Source organism: Nicotiana tomentosiformis, chromosome 2 (assembly GCF_000390325.3).
Source record: "Nicotiana tomentosiformis chromosome 2, ASM39032v3, whole genome shotgun sequence".
Taxonomy (NCBI): Eukaryota; Viridiplantae; Streptophyta; class Magnoliopsida; order Solanales; family Solanaceae; genus Nicotiana; species Nicotiana tomentosiformis.
Window position 1 is genome coordinate 126,105,188 of NC_090813.1, and position 22,626 is coordinate 126,127,813.

Below are 22,626 nucleotides of genomic sequence, written 5' to 3' on the forward strand. Positions count from 1 at the left end.
ATTGGTCTACCAGTTTGGGGCTCGATGAAGATCCGATAGTGCCCGATGAAGGTACTTGCTTTGGTACCGATAATCCACCAAAACCGCTAATATCCTCCAAAGCAGCGGACTCGAGCCCGTCCAAAAAGCCATGAATATCAGTCTCTCCCTTGAACAACATGTTGGCCTTACGTATCACAACATCTGATATTTGAGGGGATCCCGAAATATCAACCATCCCAAGCTCGTCCCTCGAGATATTCTCCGCTGTCCAAGAAGCCTTGCCCCCGATTTCCCCTTCAACCATCTCGGCTTGGGACGGAGTGGCCTCAACCCTTCCTGGTTCAGGAACTACAGCCAGAGCCCGCTAACCTGCCTCCTCCGATTCAGAGGATTTTTGTATCAAAACATTAGCCCCCACACAGTCCACAAGCGAAGTAATAGTTTCCTCCTCTTCTTCTTCGGACTCATCCCTCAACTGGCGAATGGAGTCCGAGGTCATAGCCCTTTTTCTATTTTTATCCTTGGACTGCTTTGGAGCAGATAGTTGGGGAAGGACTTCTTCGTCACCAGATGGTGGCCTCATCACGACGTCCTTCCCGAGACCTACAAGAGAAAAACGATAATCAAGTTTGAGAAAGAAACCTAAACGATAAATTGATCTAAGGGAGAAACTTACCGTGATTGCAGGCCTCTCATCGACCTTTTTATAGTTCTATCCAAGCACGCTCGGAGTATGTTTTCTGCGACACCAGGCCCTCGACCCATTGCTTGAGTCCCGGAATCGGTTCCGGCATTTGGGCCATAGCTGCAACATCGAAAACATAATTAAGAAAAAAAGGCAAGAAGTAAAACATCAAAAAGAAATATCCAAAGTGGGGTAATACTTACGATGCATGTTCCATTTCTTAGGAAATGGCATATATTCGGCAGGGATCAGATCCGAAGTCCTTATTCGGACAAATCGGCTCATCCAACCTAGGTCACGGGCTTCATCTATGAGAATGGGGCTTTGGTAGCTTAGCGAGCAAGCTTGATCAGCCACCCTCAATAAAGTCGGGGACTATAAAGACGCATAAGGTGATTGAGGGTGAAAAGTCACCCCTCAATTTTGCTTGAGAAGAATCGGAGGAGAATCACTATTCTCCAAAAGGAAGGATGGATCTGGCTGAGGGTCGTGTCTTATCTCTTGCAGAAGGTGACGATGGCGGGGTCTAAGGAACCCATCGTGAAAGGGTAGGTGTAAACACTTAGGAACCCCTCCAAGTGGGTAGTAATCACTTCCTCAGGCGATAGGACTACCACATGTTTTTTGGCCCAATTGCATTCCTCTTTAACCTTTTCGAGGATTTTTTTGGTGATTAAGCATCTGTACCTCGAAACCGGCTCACATCGGTCCGGTACCGAGGAGGCCTTCTCGACCTTAAAATCAGAGACGGTTGGGCACCCCACCGGAACGAATTCCTCAGGGAGGGGCTCCACCGCAGCCTCACCGCCGGCGGGTCGTGATGAAGAAGAGGCCTCTTTTTGCGGCACTACTTTGGAGGTTTTTGCAATTGATGAACAAAGAAAAGTGAACTTAGATGATATGTGGTTTGGTTAGGAGAAATTTGGATGTAGAAACTATGGAGCCAAGAGAGTTTTCGAAGGAGAAACAAGAATAAAGAAATCTTTGAAGTGTAGAAGATTGAATGGAAAAGCTAGGGTTTTTATAGGTTGATGGCGACGGTTCGAAACCGGTAGTGGCCGACCATCAACTGATGGGCATTAAATGCCTTGGTAACTGGAATGACGGGACGTTTTGTCGTATACGTCATAGTCGGGCTCGTCGCTGACGTCATCACCCATCAAGTCGGGGTTTCGAAAATTCATATCGTTTTTCATCATTTTTCTTCCGAGAAACGAAGGGGCTATCTGTATACGGTCAAAATAGAATTTGCCCTTTCGTATGACCGATCGAGTCTGGAAAATAATTGAACGCGGTTCGGGCTCATGTAATGTCAAACCATGATGCAAAGTTAGATCGCCAAGCTCATGACCCACAGACCGATCGAGATCGGCCAAGTCCTAGATCGAGACCAAACAAGATCGAGATCGACCAAGATCGAGACCAAGCTAGGAAAGGACCGATCGAGACCGAGATTGGCCTAGATCAAGACCAGACAAAATAGAGATCGAGCGAGACCGAGGAAGGTTTATCAAGCCAAAAGACAAAAAGCTAGAATATCCGTAATGGGGCCCGAATCAAGCCAGAATATCTATCATGATATTCCCTACTATATTTAGTATTATATTAAGAGTATGACTTCCCTACTATATAAGTGGGGTTTGATTATTTGTAAAAGACATCATTGACACAATACAATGCATTACACTACCTTCTTTCAGCTTTCAATATCTTGTTACTCTGTTTATACATCAGTAGAATTTTCATTTGGTTCGAGAGTGATCGAACTCGAGGGCCAAGGCTAATTCATCTGTTTGGTTTGCCTTCATTACCTTTACAGTTATTTTCGCTACCCATTTGTATATTTTCTCAATTTGTACCAATTTATACTACATATCTTTAGAACCGCATATAAATTCAATTGTTATCCATTTTTCGGGTAAACAATGCTACTTATTTAATTGCAAACAGAAGAATTCCGGTGAAAAAAAGAGACAATACCTGCCGGAACTACGTTTTCTATGTTACCAAATTATCATCTCACTGACACCGGCACAAACAAGCTCATCCACAACTGAGATTAACCCTGAATCCTCATTAACTGCCCAGCAATTCCTTTTCACCGGAAAAAGTTGTTGCATCAGCAAATCAATGAATCACCATTGTTGTCATCTTCAATCTCGACTATTTCATCTTTGGAGAAATGGTATTTTCCGGGGGGTCAGTCTCATTGCTATTGAGTTCACAAATTGCTGAAACATTCAGATCCCACATTTATCTCTTTCTTCTTCTTCCCTTGACAAATACTCACCATCCCGTTTCCCTTCATTATAATTTTGTATGTTGTTTAAGAAATAAGCTTTTAAAAGTTTGATTATACATAGTCTAAGCGAAAAATATAATTACTAATTTTGACCTTTGATAACAAAAAGTAAGACTATTATTTTTCAAGAGGGAGAAGAGAGAATGGTGTCTGAATACAATGATGGAGAGGAGTGGTGTTTAAGCCTTTATATAGGGTAAATAAGAAGAAAAAAATATAATTATTAGATTTGAATCTGGTACGGGATACAAAAGAAGAAGCGGTAGGGGTAAGGTCTCCGTACATACTGTCACACTTTCTTTTTCCCGAGGGGATAAGGGATAGGGAGTTTTTTCAATTTAAGTGACATTATTCGAAATGAGATTATTTATTTATTCAGAGTCGCCACTTTGAATAATTTATGGTGTCTCAAGTCACCGATTTATTTTAAAATCCCAAATCAAGGAAATTGACTCTATTTATGGTCCGCGAACACAGAAGACCGGGTAAGGAATTCTGTTAACCCGGGAGAAGGTGTGAGACACTCCCGAGTTCCGTGATTTTAGCACGGTCGCTTAACAATTAATATTTGGCCTAATTATCTTATTTTTTATTTTTTATTTTTTTTTTACTTTTTAATTATCTGATTTATTACTTATTTTAAACCTATTGTGCATTTTACCTTTGACCGCTTTTAATTATTACCTAAAGAGCACGGATTTTTGAGCTCCACAATCATTTTCCATTTATACGCCAATAGAATGGAATGGTCGAGTCTTATGTACCACTGCTTGGAACATATCTGCTCACAATTTTCAAGCTTATATCAGCTTCTAGTCCAAATGAACAAACCATTGCACCCCCTACTGTGCATTAATAGGTGTTAAAATACTTAATTTGGAGCGTGAAGTGTGTATATTAGCAGTTCTTCATTCCTCATTTTATTCTTCTTGTTCTGCCATTTTGAAGATGTCCCATAAAGACTACAAATGTGTTAGCCCCGTGTTCTCTCATTTCAGCAAGAATCCCACTTTATGCAGAAATATTTTCTTCTATTTTCTCCTTCTTGCTTTTGGTTGGATTTAAAATTTACATTTTGCCATTTTTCTGCTCTTTATTCTTTCACATGTTTTTGTATTCCAACTTTTGCATTGTCTGGATATGAACACTCTCTTTCCAGTACAAGTTTGAGATTTTTGTGTTGTATTTTGCAGCTCTTCCCAAATCTTGACAAAGTGGTTTTCTTGGATGATGATGTCGTAATTCAACGTGACCTATCTCCCTTGTGGGAAATTGACCTGAATGGAAAGGTGAATGGAGCTGTTGAGACCTGTAAAGGTGAAGATAAGTGGGTGATGTCCAAGCGATTCAGAAATTACTTCAATTTTTCTCATCATCTGATAGCAAAGAATTTGAACCCCGACGAGTGTGCATGGGCTTATGGGATGAATATCTTTGACTTGCGTGCATGGAGAAAGACAAGTATAAGAGATACTTATCATACATGGCTTAAAGAGGTACTCAGATCTCCATGATTCTTTAACCTAATCTTTAAATATGTGAGTTTTCTGAAATTTATGAGATTATTTTTTGTTATCTTTCAAGAGCTGGAGATTACCTTCTTTTAAATCTTTCAACATCTGCAAATCTTCTAGGATTCCTGCTTATATCTCCATAATCCTTGACCACTTTGTGGCTCGTTTAACTTTTCTATTGACATGTTCATCTAGGAGACACAAGTACGTCCTAGTTCAGCATTGTCACTTGTTATATGAGATAAGCTTTACGATCTTGGTCCCGCTTGAGACATCACGAATATTGTGATTAAGAAGTTTAAAGGTTCTAGAGGTCTTCATTGTCTTTTGTTATTTCCATTCTTAAATAGACGAAGTATAGAAAGTGGGGCATGGAATCTTTGCTTTACCTTCTATTCCCCCTGGGGTTGGTGTAGATTTGATGTTAGGTCCCTAAATTTTGTTGTATCATGCCACTTATTGATAGTCGAAGGATTGATCAATTATTTCTATTCGGAGAAGAGTTGAATAATCTGAACTGCTTATATATTGCTATTCAACTTGAAATCATGTGATAAGTAGTCCTTGGCATTATCTTAATTTTCTATTAAGCAGAAATAAATGTGCTACTAATTGGCGTTCTGAAACTTTTTGGTCATTGTAGAATCTGAAGTCAAACTTGACAATGTGGAAACTTGGAACGCTGCCTCCTGCTTTGATTGCATTCAAGGGTCATGTTCATCCAATTGATCCCTCGTGGCACATGCTTGGCTTGGGCTATCAGAATAAGACCAACATTGAGAATGTGAAGAAGGCTGCTGTAATTCATTACAATGGCCAATCCAAGCCTTGGCTAGACATAGGCTTTGAGCATCTCCGTCCTTTTTGGACCAAGTATGTTAATTGCTCCAATGATTTTATTAGGAGTTGCCACATATTGGAGTAGTTAATTGGTTGTGCTGCAAGGACAACACACACAAAAGAAATTTAAATGGCACAAGTTGTGCTGAATATTTGTGGGGAACTTCAAGTCCAATTGAGATGGAGATTCTGATACTTCGCAGAATTGGTTGGATATATTCAGGTATTGGAGTGCTGCGCACTTCTACGAAGAGAACCTGCATCACTAGCATGGATATGAGATTCATTCTTCCCATCTGTAAAACAAAAATTCGTCGCCTAGTTTGTTGATGGGTCAAAGTACATTGTATTTCCGTTTAGCTGGATGTAGCATAGGTCTATACTGGGGCGTGGCATAAAATGCGCACCATTACTATCAGTGATGAATTAGGACATCCTGATAAGCAAAGCTAGGATGTTGACGCTGTTTGAAGGCTGCCCCTTTGGCCCAGTTAGAGGTTTGAGATGATTCTTTTCAGTTAATTTCATTTTTTCTCTTGTCAATTTGGTTGCCATCACCCCCACATTTCCCTTGTGTTTCTTGACTAAATCATGTCGATCATTTTAGACTGTAGATTATAGGAAAATTTTAAGTCCCTAGTTGGGGAACTACGTAGGTAATACATATTGGTACGTTTTGTATGATTGAGAGATATTTAGATAGGATCAGACACAATTCTTTTTATCAAGTTTCCACTCACTGACCTTTGCTTATGTGTTCCATGTTTTTAGCATACACGGGGGATGTGATTATTTTAGAGACTTCATTTTTTCAATGTTTTGTATTTCAATGTAAAAGTGATAGATTCGTATAACTGACCTTAACTTGTTTAAGATTGAGGTGTAGTTGTAGTATTTTTTTTCAACCTTTTTCAGTGCTGTACCTTTTGCTCTCTTCTACATGATGAATTTTCGAGCTAGTATTACTTATCAAATTGTGGGATTTACTCAATGTAACCTTTGATTCTCAAGTTCCTCCTGATCAATTATCAGTGATGATAGCCGTGAAGGTATTTTACAGTCGATTAAAACAATATAAGGAAATGTTGATTGATTGATTAGAATAAACAGCTGCTTATGATTGATTTTGGCCTTTTTTCGGGAAATTAGTTACTGACTTTTTCTTTCATTTCCGTTCAATTATTTTCTTTATTTTCTAACTAGGAAATCTGATGTCTGGCAACGCAAACTCGTTATCGATTAGAGATAAAGTTGGTGTTCGAAAAAACTTTTTTCACCTTTTTCACTTGGAGGAGGCGAGGGTGTTGGTGTACGAAAAAACTTACCGATTAGAGATAAAGTTGAGATGAATAGTTTATGTAAAAAACACGTCATGTGTAAAGAGGAATTATATGTTTCCATAACAGTGACATTGCAACGATTTTAGTGTTAGTTTTATGGACGCAGGAGCCTTAGAGGGGTTCAACATATAAACGCTTTTGCGAGTAGATGACAAGATGCAGAACTTAAAACCAAGCTGGCCTATAGAGAGTAAGAGGTTAAGAAAATATACCTTGAACCTAAGTCCTGACTCAAACCCAAAAGCTAATTCATGATGTAAGAAATGTTCAAGACTATACAAGAAGTCAACAATTATCCTCTCAACCAATGTGAGATAATCTAATAAAGGTAAACAGCCACGGAAAGCAGAGAACAAGCAGAAAACAGTAAAAGAGATCTCACATGAGTTCCAATAATTTGCTTTCAAGTATTTTTTTGACATGCTGTGTCATCTTCAATGCACTTCTATTCCAAATAAAATGGACAGATCCTTGATAAAATGACTTACATAGTCAATACTTGTTACTTTGTTATACTGAGTATCCAACCTCAGAAGATATATATTACATTCAAACACCACATATTTAGAAGACATATGGTACTCTTGCTTCAATTTTCTTTTCCTAGAACATCCTGAGACATTGGATTTTATTCAGTCTTGAAGAAAATACCGAAATACCCGTTAAGAAATGGGTAAGAACTTAGTCAGAAACAGTAGCTGGAGAAATAGTGCCCAGCCATGTCAGAAAAGCTCATTATCATACATTACCATTGAAATTAGTTCTATAGGTATCTGTAACTACAGGCTTTATAGAAATTCTGTTTGTTAATCAAGAAACTGTCAGTGCAGAAGGCTTATTCTCTTGTAGGGAAATTAAGGTTTCAAAAGCACCAACCAAAGCTTTAACCTTGCTCTTCTTGCTTTCGACGAGCTTGCTTGCCGTCTCTTCAATCACATCATTGAGCAAAACCTGAGCATCTTTCTTCTCCTGCAAATCTTGATGTCTCAAAACAACTTTTCCTGAGTTAGGATTGCTACAACTTTCTTTGCCATCAATTACCTTCCCCCTCTTGAACTTCAGTTTCACAACTGAAGGATCATTACTTTTGGAAACACCTGCATTGCCCTTGCTAAAGATCTTTTTCTGATCTACAGTTTCTACTTCAGCTTTGTTTAACGCTTCACAAGATGTGTACACATCTTCCGAGCAGTCAATCTCCTCTTCTTTTTCTTCATCATTAGATAACAAAGGAAAGTATGATTCGGGAAATGAAATTGATGGCTGTTGAAGTGACAACATGATGTTACCATCTTGTTCAGGCTCTAAAAGATTTTTCTCAGTTTCCAAATGCATGGTTTTCTTAGATGATACCTTTTCAGCATTCAATTTATCGGTTCCATCTTTCTGTATCTTGTTTGGGTTCTTCAGAGGAGCCGATAAACCAGCTTGGGACTTCAAAGACTTAATTGCAGATGCTTTTGGTACCATCTTTTCTTTTCTAAGACTAACATCACTATTTCTCCTGCTTCTTGCAACAACGCTTTCTAGAGTCCTAGGCAAAGATGGTCGTTTCACCATTAATGTAAGTTTTATTGGCTCATCGGCAGGTGGTTTGTTAGTTCTTTTTGATAGAGGATACTTTGACTCTTCTTCAAAAGAATGTTTCCTTCCATATTTACACAAGTCGTGGCAAGAACCAGCTGAAGCCCTCAGATAATGAGGGAGAATATCTTGACCTTTCTCTACAGTTCCAGTCGAAATACTTCCATTATTAGATGAATGCATAAAAGGGTTGCGATAGCAGGGAAGAACTCTGTGCTCGTTAGTCGAAACTCTAGGTTTCCCTCTGCTGATATTATCTGGTTTTCTTCCAGCTGAGCCTTTTCTAACAGGAAGTACTGAGCTCACTGGTAAATTGGTCTTATCCTCGATCATCAGGCACAACGAAAAAATTCCAAAACCCTGTAAGCATGAGAATATAGATTAGTAGTAAAAAGGACATGAAAATGCAGCAATAATTAAAGTGCAGATGAAGTGAGTTCCGTTCATAGTAATCCTTTGAGTTTCAAACTCCCAAAAGCATCTTTTCATTATTTTTGTAAAACAGGCAGAGAAAGTCGAAAAACAGGACGAGATCACACCACCAAATGCTCTTTTGAGATTCAAGGTTTCTAGTATGCATTCTCAGAATGTTACAAAAAATTTGGAATAATTCTGAGTCATCAATAGTTAGAGGATTCTATGCACTGATTTGTTGAAGGTAAACTGAACATTCCTTTTATATGTCAATAATTCGCTATTATTACTAGTGGTAAACATGACAATATTTTTCGCATTGTGCCAGCTAACAGATCTATTTAAGACAAATATTTTACGCACATCTTTGCACCTTCTCGGTACTATACTGTGAATAAACTTACCCTTACAAAATGAAAATAAAGCAAGCAATCATTCTATGTTTATAATAACAAGTACTTACTCCTTATTCCCAAACTATTTTGGACTAAATAATTTGTATTTTAAAGCAGAACCAGTACATGATTACATGCAACAAGTAATCCAAAACGTTAAAAACAAGGAAAACAAAAAAAGTTTGCTTCTTCACTGATGAAATAACTAAATTAGAAGTTGAAAAATAAAAAGATTAAGTACATACCTGGTGTATTTTTCTCTCTCGTGAATTCCTATCAATCAGAAGGTAATAAGGGAGGGGACTTGGGAATAGAATTACACAAAACAATGTAGAACGAAGGTGACAAAAACAAATAGATACAAGCCTAAGGAAAAAATATTTCCTATATAAAACACATACAAAAAGCAACCAATATTCTTAGGAATCGGGTCCTCTTTTCCGTTTCTTAACAGTGTCTCAAGAAAAGAAAAAAACTTTAAACAAAGAACAGAAAGATAGAAAAATCCCACCTTTTCTCTGCTGACTCCTTTTTTTAATAATAATATAAGCAGAGGTCGTGCAAGCAACGTCTTTAGTCTGAGAGATTCAAATGAGGTGAAAGGTGAGAAATTGTGAAGAGTGGAGTACTCAAACTGGAAAAGAAAGAGTTAAATATCTGGTCAATGTATAAACAATCTGAATTTGGGTTTGGGGAAATAACTGAAAATCAGGTCATCACATTCATTCACTGGGCAATCTTTATTAGCAGAGTCTGTCTACAACTCTACGGAGAGGATACGGTGGGAGGTTCGCAATTCAAAAATTGACATGAAATAACACCATCTTAAAAGTAGGCATTAAATGATGCGGGAAAAAAAATTGGCATTAAATATAATTGACGTTGTGAAGTATTCGAGTTGAGTTGAAAATAATAATAATTGAAGTTGAAAAATAATTAAAAAGTTTTGAAAGTTGAAATGCTGTTTATATAATGACTTTATTTGGACAAAAAATTGTGAAACCAGAAGATTTATGAATATAAAAAATACTATTTACTTGAAATACACTTTTAAACCATATAAAATAGTGACTCAAGCCTAGAAGAGTTAATATTCTTTTTATTTATTTCTAAATTTATTGCTATTTAGGGGGAGGAGAGAGCAAGGGGAATATTACATAGGTGTAAGTGCCTCAGTTTCATATTATACACTATTTTCAAAACCCCTCTTTGGCCTGGGTTTTTCTCTGGCCATTGAGAATTTTTGAAAGGACTTCCTTTTGGGGGTAAAGCCTTTAAAAAAAGTCACATTATGATAAGTAAAGAGCCATTAATGATCCCTTAAAAATAGGGAACAGAATTTGAAGAATTAGCCCTATCGAATGCCATTGTTAAGTTATTATTACTATATTAAATCAGCTGAAATATAATATAATTAAAACTTTCTCTGGGAATTTTCCAAAAAAGAATTCTATAATAAGTAAAATTTGAAGAATGAGCCGAAGCTAAGCACAAAGTAAGGTGGATTTGAAAATTGAATCCTGATTAGTTTGCCCTAACTCCCAACACAAAATTACTAACCTGAAATACGTATGTAGCCTTCTAAAGTTGTCAAGATTTTTTTATCTGAATACTTAATCTTAATAAAAAAATGTGTCAATTAAGCACCTGAAGCTGATATGGCAAATACTGTATCTTTCACACAAACTTAAGCGCTTAGAGTTAACGTAGATTTGCAGATATGGTTATTTTCTTCTTTTTCGATCCACTATCTTCTTTGAATTTTAACATATTCCATCGTCAAGTATACTGTTTTATACTTTAATTAGGATTTTTCTTTATTAGTTATCTTTGCAATTATATTTAGTTTATTGTTTATTATAATATGTTTTTTTTTCCTTTTCTCCTTTATATGCCTGTTGCACTAGCATATTTAGATAAATCTTTTGGTTAATTTATTTGAATATCCTCCACATCGAGTATAAAAAAAGGATTTTTTTCTTTATTATTTATTTTTGCTATCATATTTTGTTTATCGTTTATTGTAATATCGTTGTATGTGCAGTACTATGAAAGTCGAGTATGAAGATTATCCAAATGTTAAGGGCCTCCATGGTAGAGTTAAATGTTAATTCATTGAATAACCAACTTATAAGAATATCCTACCAAAGTCACTTTTGTTTATTTCAGGACAATAAATTGACCCAACAATTGCCTTTTGACTTAGAAAATAAAAACTACATATTTAACTTTTAAAATTTTAATAATAAAATCTATTTAACCTATTACCTTTATTCTCATCTAACCAACCCAAGAAATTGAGTTTAATTACTACCAACATATTAATGTTAAGAACTTTTAAAAGTGAAACAATTTACCAATTTTTTTCGTATGTATTAATGAATATATAACATTTTAGATGTTAAAATTACTTGAACATTTATATGACTTATGTCACTTCCATCATCTCATTACAATAAATTATATTTCAGTCGTGGCATAGAACATGGCAACTCATAATAAGAAAAGGCCAACTGACAATACTAAAATGAACAGGGCTTTTTCACTTTTAGCCCGTACAAAAAATTAATTAAATTCGGTAATCTAAAAAATATATAAAATTTATATAATTTTTGTATATAACATACAAAATGCATATCTATACAAAATATATATAAAAAATATACATTTTTATCATTTTTGTATATGAATAATAGCAATAGTAGTTCAGCGATAGGCTGCAATAGCAATTGAAGTGTATTTAGGCGTAGCTCTATTACAGATAATATCATGCCATAACATAACCCCCTCAAAACGCTTGTAATTACAAACTGCTTTGGAGTCTTAATCCCATTTGCTATATGGAGCATCTGTTTTGTGTTTCATTTGTATGTGAGGATAATATGATTTAACATTGCCTCACAATCAAACTAGCCATTGATTAGTCTGTTTTTCTGCACAAAATACAATATTTCTTCACTCCCTTCGGTTTACTCTAATTGATTTTTTGGCTGTTTTCGGTACACATATTAAGGAACTCATCTTTTAGTATTAATTAATAATAAAATTAACCATATTAACCTTAATTTGTTCATTGAAAATATAACAAATACTTCTAGACTCTTTACTCCAAGGACAACTTTGGAAAAAAGATGTTAACTCCTTGATATTTGAAATAGTGGATCATAAAAAAAGGGCAAAAAAATATCAATTAAAGCGGAAGAGAAGGAGAATTAACTATTGAGGAATTCTCATATCCAAGTAATGAACTCTAAATTACCCATGACGTACTATTCCTCCATTAACTCATATATATTTGTAAAACTAAAACCAATAACTTGAAAACCATGGCTGATTAGATTAGAGAAACATTAACTCAACACCTTGAGGAACGTGACCCTGGAGTTGCTTCTGGACCATCTCTTGATTACAATCTTCCTCTTCCCTAGGAAGATCGACCCATTTTTCATCTCCAGCGTATATGCTTGTTGAATTACTGATAATTAATCGCTCCAATCCCTTTGCAATACTCAGTATTAACAACTGAAACTCAATTTCATACCAATTACCAACACATCCATGCATCTCTAACACCTTCAGTTCATTGTGATGGTGGATAGCATCCACTTTCCGGATCTCTTTTTGATTCTCATTGAATTTGCCAAAAGTTAACTGCAACAAAAATCAATAACTTGAGGTAAAAGTAGAGTAACTAATACAGAGATTAAAGGCACATCCACCTTCTTGTTCTTAGCATGACATGACATTAACTGGAAATGTCGATCACTGCCCAAACACAAGTGAAAAAGATGTTGAAATGGATCAAAGATTGCGACTTTCTCAGACACAGTAAAGAACTTGATTGGTTGTATAACAAACTTTACTACAACTTGACAAAGAAGCTTTCAACAACAGAGCTAAACCCACAAATTTGAATCCATATCCGAGGCAGCAATCTTTACATGATATAAGGTGAGGAGTAGCCAAAAAGAAATTCCATTCCTAGGACCAACAGAAACTTTTAAAAAAAAAAAACTACGGCGGTGTCCAGCCAACTTGCACACACCTCAACTATTCATTGAATACCTACTATCCTAGGACCAACAGCAACTTAATTGGAGTTGAATTAGGAATGGTACTTATCTTATGAAACATTAAATACAGGACAGAATATATATGTTCGTATATATGTAACAGTTCCAGAATACGTCTCTCTCTTTAGCATTACAAATAGTTCTTATTGATTCAGAATTGAGAAAGTTTCACACGAAAGGATGACTTACAGTTAGGACTAGCTTCTGAAGAAGGGGTGAGGTCTTCAAGAAAGATAAAAGCCATAACAGATCAAAATCATCATCCGAGCAGCTCACAAACAAATCCAGCTGCTTAAGACTTGTGAAACAAGTATTATTTCTTGGCATCTTTTGTATCTGAAGTTGAACAAGAATATAATAAGGAACAAAAATTTCACGCCATAATTAATAGTTAAAAAAGGCCAAGGAATATGAGACTTAATTAGTTACCTGGTAAAGGTCCATTTCTAGACTCATGTGTAGACGTAAGATTTCAAGGTTAAGAAGTCCAGAAAGACGGGCAAGTGGAAAAGGTCTCCCAAGGTCCATTAAAAAGATTTCTTTTAGCTGAGGAGCATAAAGATGTGCAATATTTATTGTTAAATCGTCGTACTCAAAAGTTGTGAGATTCATGGAAGAAATTCTAATAGCTGCTCCACCAAAACAATGAAGAACCTTCAGATGCATTATTCACAGAGACGGATGTTCAAAGCACAAGGTTGAGGTTACCTTACACCAAATTAAGGAAAACCTTTCAAGTAGCAAACAACTAGGGAGAACTTCCGAGACAAAGCTGTCACCCAAAATCACATGTTTCAGTATAAGAGTTGTCAAGTTTCTGAAGCCCTTAAAGTCGCCTGGAGCCCTGATAACGCATTCTTCTAAATGTAAATGGCTCAACAGAACTGATGATGTACTATTTTCCGACAAGAGCCAATATGGAAAATAGTACCTCTATGCTCTAGAACACCGAAGTTTGTCAAGAAATGCTGCTCGTGATATAGCAAGAGTTCAAGTTTGGTCAACCCAGATGCAAGTGCAACTTTCAACCATCCATTTATGCGAAATGAGTATCTACTATCTAAGAAGAAACTCACTGTCAAGGAACTTATGATTCTTTCTTGCATTTGTTGCATCAATTCATCTACCCGCCTAACAAATTCACGCCTTTCCTTCTCGAAATCCTCAAAATTAGAAAGAGTGAACCTCTTATGTTTTTTACCATCACCCAAGATACTAGCACAATCAAATACTAGGTGGGGACCAAGCATACGACTCGGTAGTTCACTGATCCCATCCTTATCTTCCCTTTTAGGCTGCAAAATTTGAGAAAATACATTAACATGGACCATAGTTGAAAATTAAGTTGTTGGACTTGCTCTTTTGGTATTGTTAATTTAAGAGTATGTCTTAATTTAGATAGTGCAAGCAGAATCTGGTTTTATGCACGAACAACAGTCAACTCAAGTGGTTCTGGAAAATTTCTCCATATTCCCGTCTCCCCCCAACCCCCAACCAAACACAACTTTTCCCGCTACCATAAAAGATCTTTTCAAATTTGTAAAAGAAAATCTTATACTCATTAATTAGGTCATTCTAATATTTTTAAAATTTAATGATTTTGTCCATCCCACACCCATCCCCCCTCCTAGTGGTATCCTTTGGTAGGGAGCGTGTTAGTCCTCACAGTGGGACTTCCGGCATGACTCGGGATTATTTGGACCTCAAAGCGGGAGTGAGAAACTAAAACAACAAAAATTAAAGGAAAATTCGAAAATCCCAGAGTAGAATGGTGTTACAACTAAAAGAGTAACTCAATGAACATGTATTTTCAACATAAATGAATAAGTAATCATAGAACATCAAGAATTTGCTGAAATCATTCACAATAGTTCGATAAATTATTTGCTGGGTTTTACAGATCTAGAATACCTACTGACACCTCAATTATGGGGAGGGATTCATGAAATTATTCACAACACTCAAATAAAATAGCATAATCGGACTTCAGAAAGAAAGAAAAAAGTAAGCCCAGACGAAAAGGAAATTTACTATATTATTTTACCTCCATAAAGCTTTTCGCGCTAATCGTCTTTGACAGAGAGAATGAGACGCCAATCGTTTTACTAGCTGTGACAAGACTAAAAAGAAAAGGATATTTATTAGGCCGTTGGGGAAATTTATGGCAATCTATTCACCCTAGTCGTGTAAAGATTCTTAAAGCTAACTTAAGGTAATTATTTATTGTAATATAAATTTGTGACCAAATAAGGTAAGTAAATAAATTACATTAAAGTGTTAGGCGTGTACATAAATTAATTACGTAGATCAATAAGTAAATCTTTTATTTTTCTTTAAAATTAAAATTTTGTGGTAACCACAAAGAATCATACTATATTATAAGTGTGAAACCACTAAGTATAAGGTAAAAGACAAATATATCCATCACAAATCGATCGACCATTTTGCCCATCATTCAAATGTTATTCTTGCTATGTTTTTTTGTACAAAAATGTAACTATACATTCTAATAAGTGTTACCTCACTAAAAATAAATATTGTACAATAAATTTGAGCATTAACTACTATTATGAAATGTGTGTGTGATTATATATGGAGCATATAGTAAAGAGGATAACAAATATATTCCATTAAATAAGTAATTAAGCTATTGATATTACTGTACGGCAAATCAAAATACATTTCACGATAAATAATAGTCTATTCCGTACCTATCATTAATGTAGTCTTTGAAGAAGTGTGCATTTTAAGAATAAGTACCTTAAATAGTAAATGAAAAAGCTACTATTATTACTCTATAATCTTAGAATTTATGTTGAATAAATGAGAATTACAAGGAGCAATGTCCTTTCATTGTCTCTCGGGTTAATTCATTTTATTTTGAAAGTCAGTTGTCTAATCCGGAGAGCAAAGACACTATTATAGTCTCATTATTTGTATTGAATTAGTGGAATTAAAAAGGGACATGGTCAAGTCCTCTATGTTCTTTGTTTCTTTTGAAGTAGAGGGTATGCTCTTTTCTGTTCTTTAGTTTTTTTTCCTTTCAAGTCCCAATTTTCTTCTTTAAATTTTGTGTTATGTCGGTTTAGCCTTGAAAGTTTGTTTTAATTATTTTGATTTTTTTGTGAATTTTGTTGGTTTTGATGTTACTATGTGGCACTTTTTGTCTTGATGTATGTCTTTTCAAGTTTCTATTTTTTGTTAGTAAATTTTATGTTCTTTGTTTTGCCTTGAAATGTGGGAAATACTTTGTAAAGCGGTTTGTGAATTTTATTATTTTATTTGTGTTCGTTTAGACTCAAATAATTTTTTTTATCTAAAAAAGTCTTCGTAGAAGTCGGTTAATTGTGTGATTATATGCTATGTTATGCTCTTGAGTACTTTTTTGAAGTTATCACTTTTATTGCTATGTATGTATAATTTTATTTGTTCAGTACTTTTGAGTATTGCAATTGTTCCGGAAAGGGTTTTGAGTGTATTATTTTTTGTGTTTATGTTGTATTTTAGTTTTTAAAAATTAATTTTTACAACTCATGTATTTTATCTTCTTATTTATGTTTTCTCAAGAACACATGAATCACGAACATTTGTTTATTATCACGAAAAGTTACTGAGAAAAATAAAGTAGTCATTTGGGAAGTGAAAACCTAGAAGCAGATTGAATTTTCCCTTTTTATGCATGCTCAAAAAGTGAAATACATAATAAATAAATAAATAAATGAATAAATAAATAAATAACAGGTATTTCAATTATGATTAATTTAAAAAGAGAAGCCTGGCCTTGAATCCTCCTAGACATATACAACTTGGATCGATAGGATTGTGAAATGTCGCTTCTAATAGCCGCCATTGGAATCCAAAGAAAAAAATGAAGGGAAAAGCAAAAAAAAATAAAAAATAAAAAATAAAAAAAACCTAAGTTATAAAATTAATTTACTAAAATATTCATAAAAACTGAATGATATTTTTACCCCTCTACTTCACTAATATTTTTGTACCAATAGTAAAGTTATCTTCCAATAAATAAATCTATTAAAATGAGAAGTGACGTGAAGTTTCATGTATCTATCTGCCAAGTATTTAGTGTAGTCTATTGTTTATGTAGAATGAAGTTGGCTAATTAATTTGAAATCCTATTAAATAGTAAATGATGGCTACAAAATGTGAGAATTGGAATGAATTTTTTATCATCACTTAAGCGTTTCTAACTCCTACCAGTATAAATGCACAATGAAGTTGGCTAATTAATTGGGATCCTATAATAAATGATGGCTACAAAATGTTGAAACTGAAATAAATTTCATAGCACCACTTAGCATGTTCAACCCCTACCATTAGCATTAGCTACAAAGTGGTGTTAGTAAGCTTTTGGTTTCCCATGCTTTCTCAATCTGCAATAATGATTCTACTGTGAGGTTAATAAAGCCAACTATTACCAAATTTTGTTGCAAATTAATTGTCTTATTTGTTAAAGACAATTGTCTGATAAGCTTATATAATAAATTACGAATTAGTAATATGCATAACCTTTACCATTAGAAGAAATGGTAGAGAAAATTTGCTTCTTTTCCAGGTAATTTTTTCCCTTTGTTACTTCCTACGAGTATTCATGATATCATATACCTTGATTTTTGCTAATTTTTATTAAGCAATACTCTCCAAAGTTATTAATCATTCTTGTGTAGATCAATGATTAGAAAAATAAGCTAGTTTTATTTGACTCTATACCTGAAACTTTATTTACAAAGATATTATGCGCCTATAGATTACTATATATAACAAATTTCATTAGCATCATGCCCCGACCTATGTATTATATACGGACGGCATTCCTCATATATAATCTTCCACTGCCCCAAATTCAGCCACCTATGGTCCTTCTTTAATATCTCTTTACCCAACATGACTACTTTGCACCATGGCTCAAAACAATATGTAACAATGCCTCCACTATCCCTACCCCGCACATCGTTATCGTCCCCACCTCATACTCTACTCTCATCTCAGTCATCCTCTAAAATATCTGGATCAACAGAAACTCTAACCTATTCAATCACACCTCCATACCTACTTGAAATACTGCGTTTTCTATATGATAGAACAAAATATATATTGAAATATTTTTAGTGTGAGGGTATTTAGCTTATGATTAAAGTCAACAACTTTTTAAAATTTGAAATTCAAAATTGTTTCTTCTAACTCTCACAAAATATATCCTTGGTGGATATCGAAGGTTGTTAGTGACTGTATGTTGTGTGTATGTAACGCGTATTGATATATACGTGAAATACACATACAAGTGATAGATACTGTATATGTTAAATGTATATCACTCATAGACCTTCCTGACACAAGAAGAGGGGTTGAATTGTGTCTTGTCCTGTAACAACGCAACCAGTCGTTTTGCTTCCTAGAATCCCGTTTTCCTATTTAAGATTTTCCATATGTGCTTAATCTGTTTTATGACTTGCGGGAATAACTGGTTTGGTTTTGAAAGGGTTCGGGTTGAATTCAGAATACTTAGTTCCATTGTAGTGGCCTATGGTGGTCAAATTTGATTTAAGTCAATACTTTAAGTAAACAACCTCGAAATCGGAATTTGAAGGTCCCAATAAGTTTGTATAGTAATTTTTGACTTAAGAGTATGTTCGGATCGAGTTTCGTGTAGTCCGGGAGCGATTCAACACTTATTGTTAGAAGTTGGCATTTTAGAGGTTTTAGAGTTTGCTAAGTTTGACTTGGAGTGAACTTTAGTGATATTAGACCCCGTTGGGTATTCCAAGACTGGGGATACGTTCGTATTGTCATATTAGAATTGTGTGTAAAATTTAGTTCCATTCTGAATTGTCTAAGTACGATTAGTCGCGTTTGGAGTTAGTTGAAAGAAGTTAGAAGTTTAGAAAGTTGAATAGTTTGGTTTGGGGCGCAATTCTTAGTTTTGATATTATTTTTTGTGTTTCGAGACCTCGATAGGTTCAGATTACGTTTATGAACTTGTTGGTACGATTAGATGGGGTACTGGGTGGCTCGGGTGAGTTTCGGACTACCTGGAGCTTGTTCAAAATTGGCAAATTTTTGATAGTTCTGGTGTGCTTTGCGATCGCGAAGGAGGTCCCGCGATAGTGAAGAAGGAGGGTAGCTGTTGCTCTTCGGGAAAGCGAAGTAGGTCTAGCAAACGCGATGGAGGACCCGACTCCTCTTCGCAAACGTGATGGTGACTCCGTGAACGCGTACATGCACGGAGTGGCTGGCAGGACTTGGCCTTTGCAAATGTGACTAAGGGTCCACGAACGCGAAGGGTTGGATGGTGGTGGCCTTTGCGAATGCAAATATGTGTCTGCGAACACAAAGAGGAAGGCCTGGGCAGATTATAAGTTTAAATTTTGGGACTTAGCTCATTTCATCTTATTCTCTCTTTGCTTGGGTGATTTGTGGTTTCTTGAAGAGCCATTTTCATCAAGTATTACTAGGTAAGCGATTCCTACTTGTTGTGTGCTAAATACATGGGTTATATATAGATTTGTACATGAAAATTATTAAAAATTATGGAATTTTGTTGGTAAACCTAGAATTGGTAAAAAGGAGGTTTGACCACAAAATTGAACATGAAATTGAAAATAAATTATATATTTAGGTTCATGATTTTATGGGTTATATTTATCTTCGAGATTTTTGAAATCTGGACGTGTGGGCCTGAAGTTGACTTTTATAAACTTTTAGTGTGGGATTGAGAATTGTTCCTAATAGTTAAATTACGGATTTTGAGTATGTTTTGATTGGTTTAAACATTTTTTGGCTAGATTCGGATCAATTGGCATTAGTTTGAGGTGTTAGAGGGGGTTGGAGCCGCTTATCGAATTTGAAAATAAGGTAGGTCTCTTATCTAATCTTGTAAGAGGGAACTTATCCCCTTAGGTATTCTATTTGCTACGTGCTACATGTTTTGGGAGCTACGCACGTATGAAGTGACGAGCATCCATGCTTATGCTAGATTCTTGATTATGTCCGGGTAGACTTAAACTCACACCATGCTTTGGTTGTACTACTTGAGTTATTCCTATCATTTTAAATGCTTCAATTTATGACTTAGCTTGATATTGGACTTGCATAGTTTACTGAGCTCCGCTACTTTAAGAACTTAGCGGGGAGTATACATAGAGTTATAATTTCTCTTATGTACATATCCTCATGTTGTGCTTATTTGATCGGCAGTTTCGTGATTACTTAACCCGCTATCTTCCTGAGTCGGGCTAGTGACCCGTTGAAAGTTTCACCACCTTTATGGGATCGGAATGTTCGCCTCAACAATACTCTTATGGGATCAGATCGTTCGCCTGTGCCGGATTATGTTACATCATTCTTATGGGATCGGTAGTCTATGTGTACCCAAGTATTTTGATGGATACGTACCTACTTCTATTATTGGAATATATGTTGTACATATTTAACTGTTTGTTACTATTTTCCATGTTTCTTACCTGTCTAATTTTTATGTACATTGATTATTGGACCACTAGTAAGTGTCAATGTCAGCCTCTCGCTACTACTTATTCGAGGTTAGATTGGATACTTACTGATACGCATTGATTTACGTACTCATGCTACACTTCTATGCTAATTGTGCAGGTACTGAGATAGGTACATCTGGTAGCCACATGGGCGCGTAGGCGTACCAACTGGGATACTTAGTGGTGAGCTGCCTTCTATGCTTCAACCCGCAGCACCCAAAATATCTTTCCCCTATACTCATTGTATTTTGTTTAGTTTCATTCCAGACAATAGTTATATTGGTTTTATATATTCTAGTAGAAGTTGGTGCACTTGTGACACCAGATTTTGCGATGTTAGACGTATGTTTATAGTTGTATTAATGTTATGTCATTCAACTTTTTCTTTTGTTTGTGCTTCATATCTCGGCGAAGATGTTGGCATTTTATCATGATTTCTAGATCTACTTCCGCTTATTTATTTTCGTTACTTGATTTTAAAAGTATTATGAGTGATTGATTGTTGTGATAATATATTATTGGCTTACTTGACGGTAACGTTAGGTGTCATCATGGTCTATGGTAGGAATTGGGTCGTGACATGGCCGATTTTTGTGATGGTTCTTTGAACAACCTAAACCAACATAAACAAAATGTGAAGTGCAAAAATGAAACAACACATCTCTTTTACGTGAAAACCTCCTTGCTTATGGGAGTAAATATCACGACCTACCCTTGTAAGATTTGCCTCAAAACTTTACTAACTCCACATAGCAGTTTGAAATACAAGAGGAGGGGTGAATTGTGTTAAACTAAAAATTAGTTGTCTAAGATTAGACTTAGTTGACTCTTTTTCCAGGTGAATAATGTTAGTGATGAAGACAATAAAACAAATGACAACAATAAATGAGACACATAATTTTTATACTGGTTCGTGTACCAATAGACACCTACATCCAATTTCTTTTGGTTAGAAGGGTCCTCTTTGGTCTTTCAACGATTGGAGTTACAGAATGGCTGGTAACTTTTTGTTCACACATTGGTTATCTTTCATAGCTTCTTCTTGTCTAATGACACAACCTCTCAACTATTTTCTTTTCTCTTTCTATCTTTTATGACACTTGTAAACTCAAGAATACAGTGGTTGACTAAGAACTTGAAAGATATTGAAATTTTTTTGTAATAAAGTTGTGTGTTTCTCTTCATGTCTTCATGTTTTTTTATATAGGCATCGATTCTTGACCGTTGGCTTGATGTTCTTTAGTCAAAAAGTCTTCACCTGATGTGAAGGACGAGATTATCATAGTTCCTTTTTAGGCAGATTTATTCTAAGAGAATGACGCAAGGGATGCTGTAACGACCCAACCAGTCGTATCCCACTTTCTTATTTGATGTCCCCCATATGTGTATTTGATAATTTATGACTTACAGGGTTTGTTGATGTGGATTCGGAAAGGTTTTGGAGTGAATTGAGACGCACAGTCTCATTTTTGGAAGCTTAAGTTGTAAGAGTTTACCGAGGTTTGACTTTGTTGTAAACGACCTCGAATTTGTATTTTGGTTCCAATAGATTCATATGATAATTTTGGACTTAGGCGTATGTATGGATTTGGATTTAGATTTGGAAGCTCCTAGGTTAATTTGACTCAATTTGCCGAAAGTTGGCAATTTGAAGGTTTGGAAAATTTATAAGTTTGACCGTGATTGACTTTGAGGATATCGGGTTCAGATTGTTGCTCCAGGATTGGGATATGTCCATTTTGTCATTTGAAACTTGTGTGCAAAGTTTGGTTTCATTCCGAGTTAGTTGGACTTGAATCAGACGCTTGGTTGTGAATGTTTGAAGTTATTGAACTTGAAGGAATGCATTATGTATTTTGGTGTTCGATTCTTGGTTATGGGTGTTATTTTAATGTTTTGAGCTTTCGAGCGAGTTCATATATGGTTTATATACTTGTTGGTATGGTTGGATGAGGTCCCTGGTGGCTCGGGTGTATTTCAAACCAACCG

General features: G+C 35.4%; 3 protein-coding genes across 4 annotated transcripts; 1 reads left to right on the plus strand and 2 right to left on the minus strand.

The window, feature by feature from the left end:
• The first annotated feature begins 3,814 nt into the window (after positions 1 to 3,814).
• Positions 3,815 to 5,866, plus strand: LOC104103591 (probable galacturonosyltransferase 13). Its single transcript, XM_009611503.4, has 2 exons — positions 3,815 to 4,465; positions 5,127 to 5,866. Exons 1-2 carry the CDS (start codon positions 3,983 to 3,985, stop codon positions 5,406 to 5,408), a joined length of 765 nt encoding a protein of 254 aa, XP_009609798.1. The 5' UTR covers positions 3,815 to 3,982; the 3' UTR covers positions 5,409 to 5,866.
• Positions 5,867 to 7,133: 1,267 nt separating this feature from the next.
• Positions 7,134 to 9,838, minus strand: LOC104103459 (uncharacterized). The gene is made up of 2 exons (XM_070196082.1): positions 9,568 to 9,838; positions 7,134 to 8,607 (listed from the first exon to the last, which is right to left on the minus strand). Exon 2 carries the CDS (start codon positions 8,578 to 8,580, stop codon positions 7,474 to 7,476), a length of 1,107 nt encoding a protein of 368 aa, XP_070052183.1. The 5' UTR covers positions 8,581 to 8,607; positions 9,568 to 9,838; the 3' UTR covers positions 7,134 to 7,473.
• Positions 9,839 to 12,246: 2,408 nt separating this feature from the next.
• On the minus strand, positions 12,247 to 15,272 carry LOC104113880 (uncharacterized). Of its 2 annotated transcripts, none has more exons than XM_070196083.1 (4): positions 15,174 to 15,272; positions 13,559 to 14,424; positions 13,319 to 13,465; positions 12,247 to 12,707 (listed from the first exon to the last, which is right to left on the minus strand). In XM_070196083.1, the coding sequence occupies exons 2-4, from the start codon at positions 13,793 to 13,795 to the stop codon at positions 12,396 to 12,398; spliced, it is 696 nt and encodes a 231-aa protein (XP_070052184.1). In that variant the 5' UTR covers positions 13,796 to 14,424; positions 15,174 to 15,272; the 3' UTR covers positions 12,247 to 12,395. The 2 variants fall into 2 exon arrangements, with proteins under 2 accessions (XP_070052184.1, XP_070052185.1); XM_070196084.1 differs by lacking the exon at positions 15,174 to 15,272 and adding an exon at positions 15,041 to 15,139.
• Between the last annotated feature and the right edge of the window lie 7,354 nt (positions 15,273 to 22,626).

Bases quoted from the DNA above. Each gene is read 5' to 3' on its own strand.
- LOC104103591 (XM_009611503.4), top strand. From the start codon at position 3,983: ATGCAGAAATATTTTCTTCTATTTTCTCCTTCTTGCTTTTGGTTGGAT. The intron at 4,466-5,126 runs GTACTCAGATCT...TGGTCATTGTAG, and splicing joins ATCATACATGGCTTAAAGAG to AATCTGAAGTCAAACTTGAC.
- LOC104103459 (XM_070196082.1), bottom strand. From the start codon at position 8,580: ATGATCGAGGATAAGACCAATTTACCAGTGAGCTCAGTACTTCCTGTT.
- LOC104113880 (XM_070196083.1), bottom strand. From the start codon at position 13,795: ATGCATCTGAAGGTTCTTCATTGTTTTGGTGGAGCAGCTATTAGAATT. The intron at 13,466-13,558 runs GTAACTAATTAA...GTTCAACTTCAG, and splicing joins TAGAAATGGACCTTTACCAG to ATACAAAAGATGCCAAGAAA. The intron at 12,708-13,318 runs GTAAGTCATCCT...TTTTTGTTGCAG, and splicing joins TTCAGAAGCTAGTCCTAACT to TTAACTTTTGGCAAATTCAA.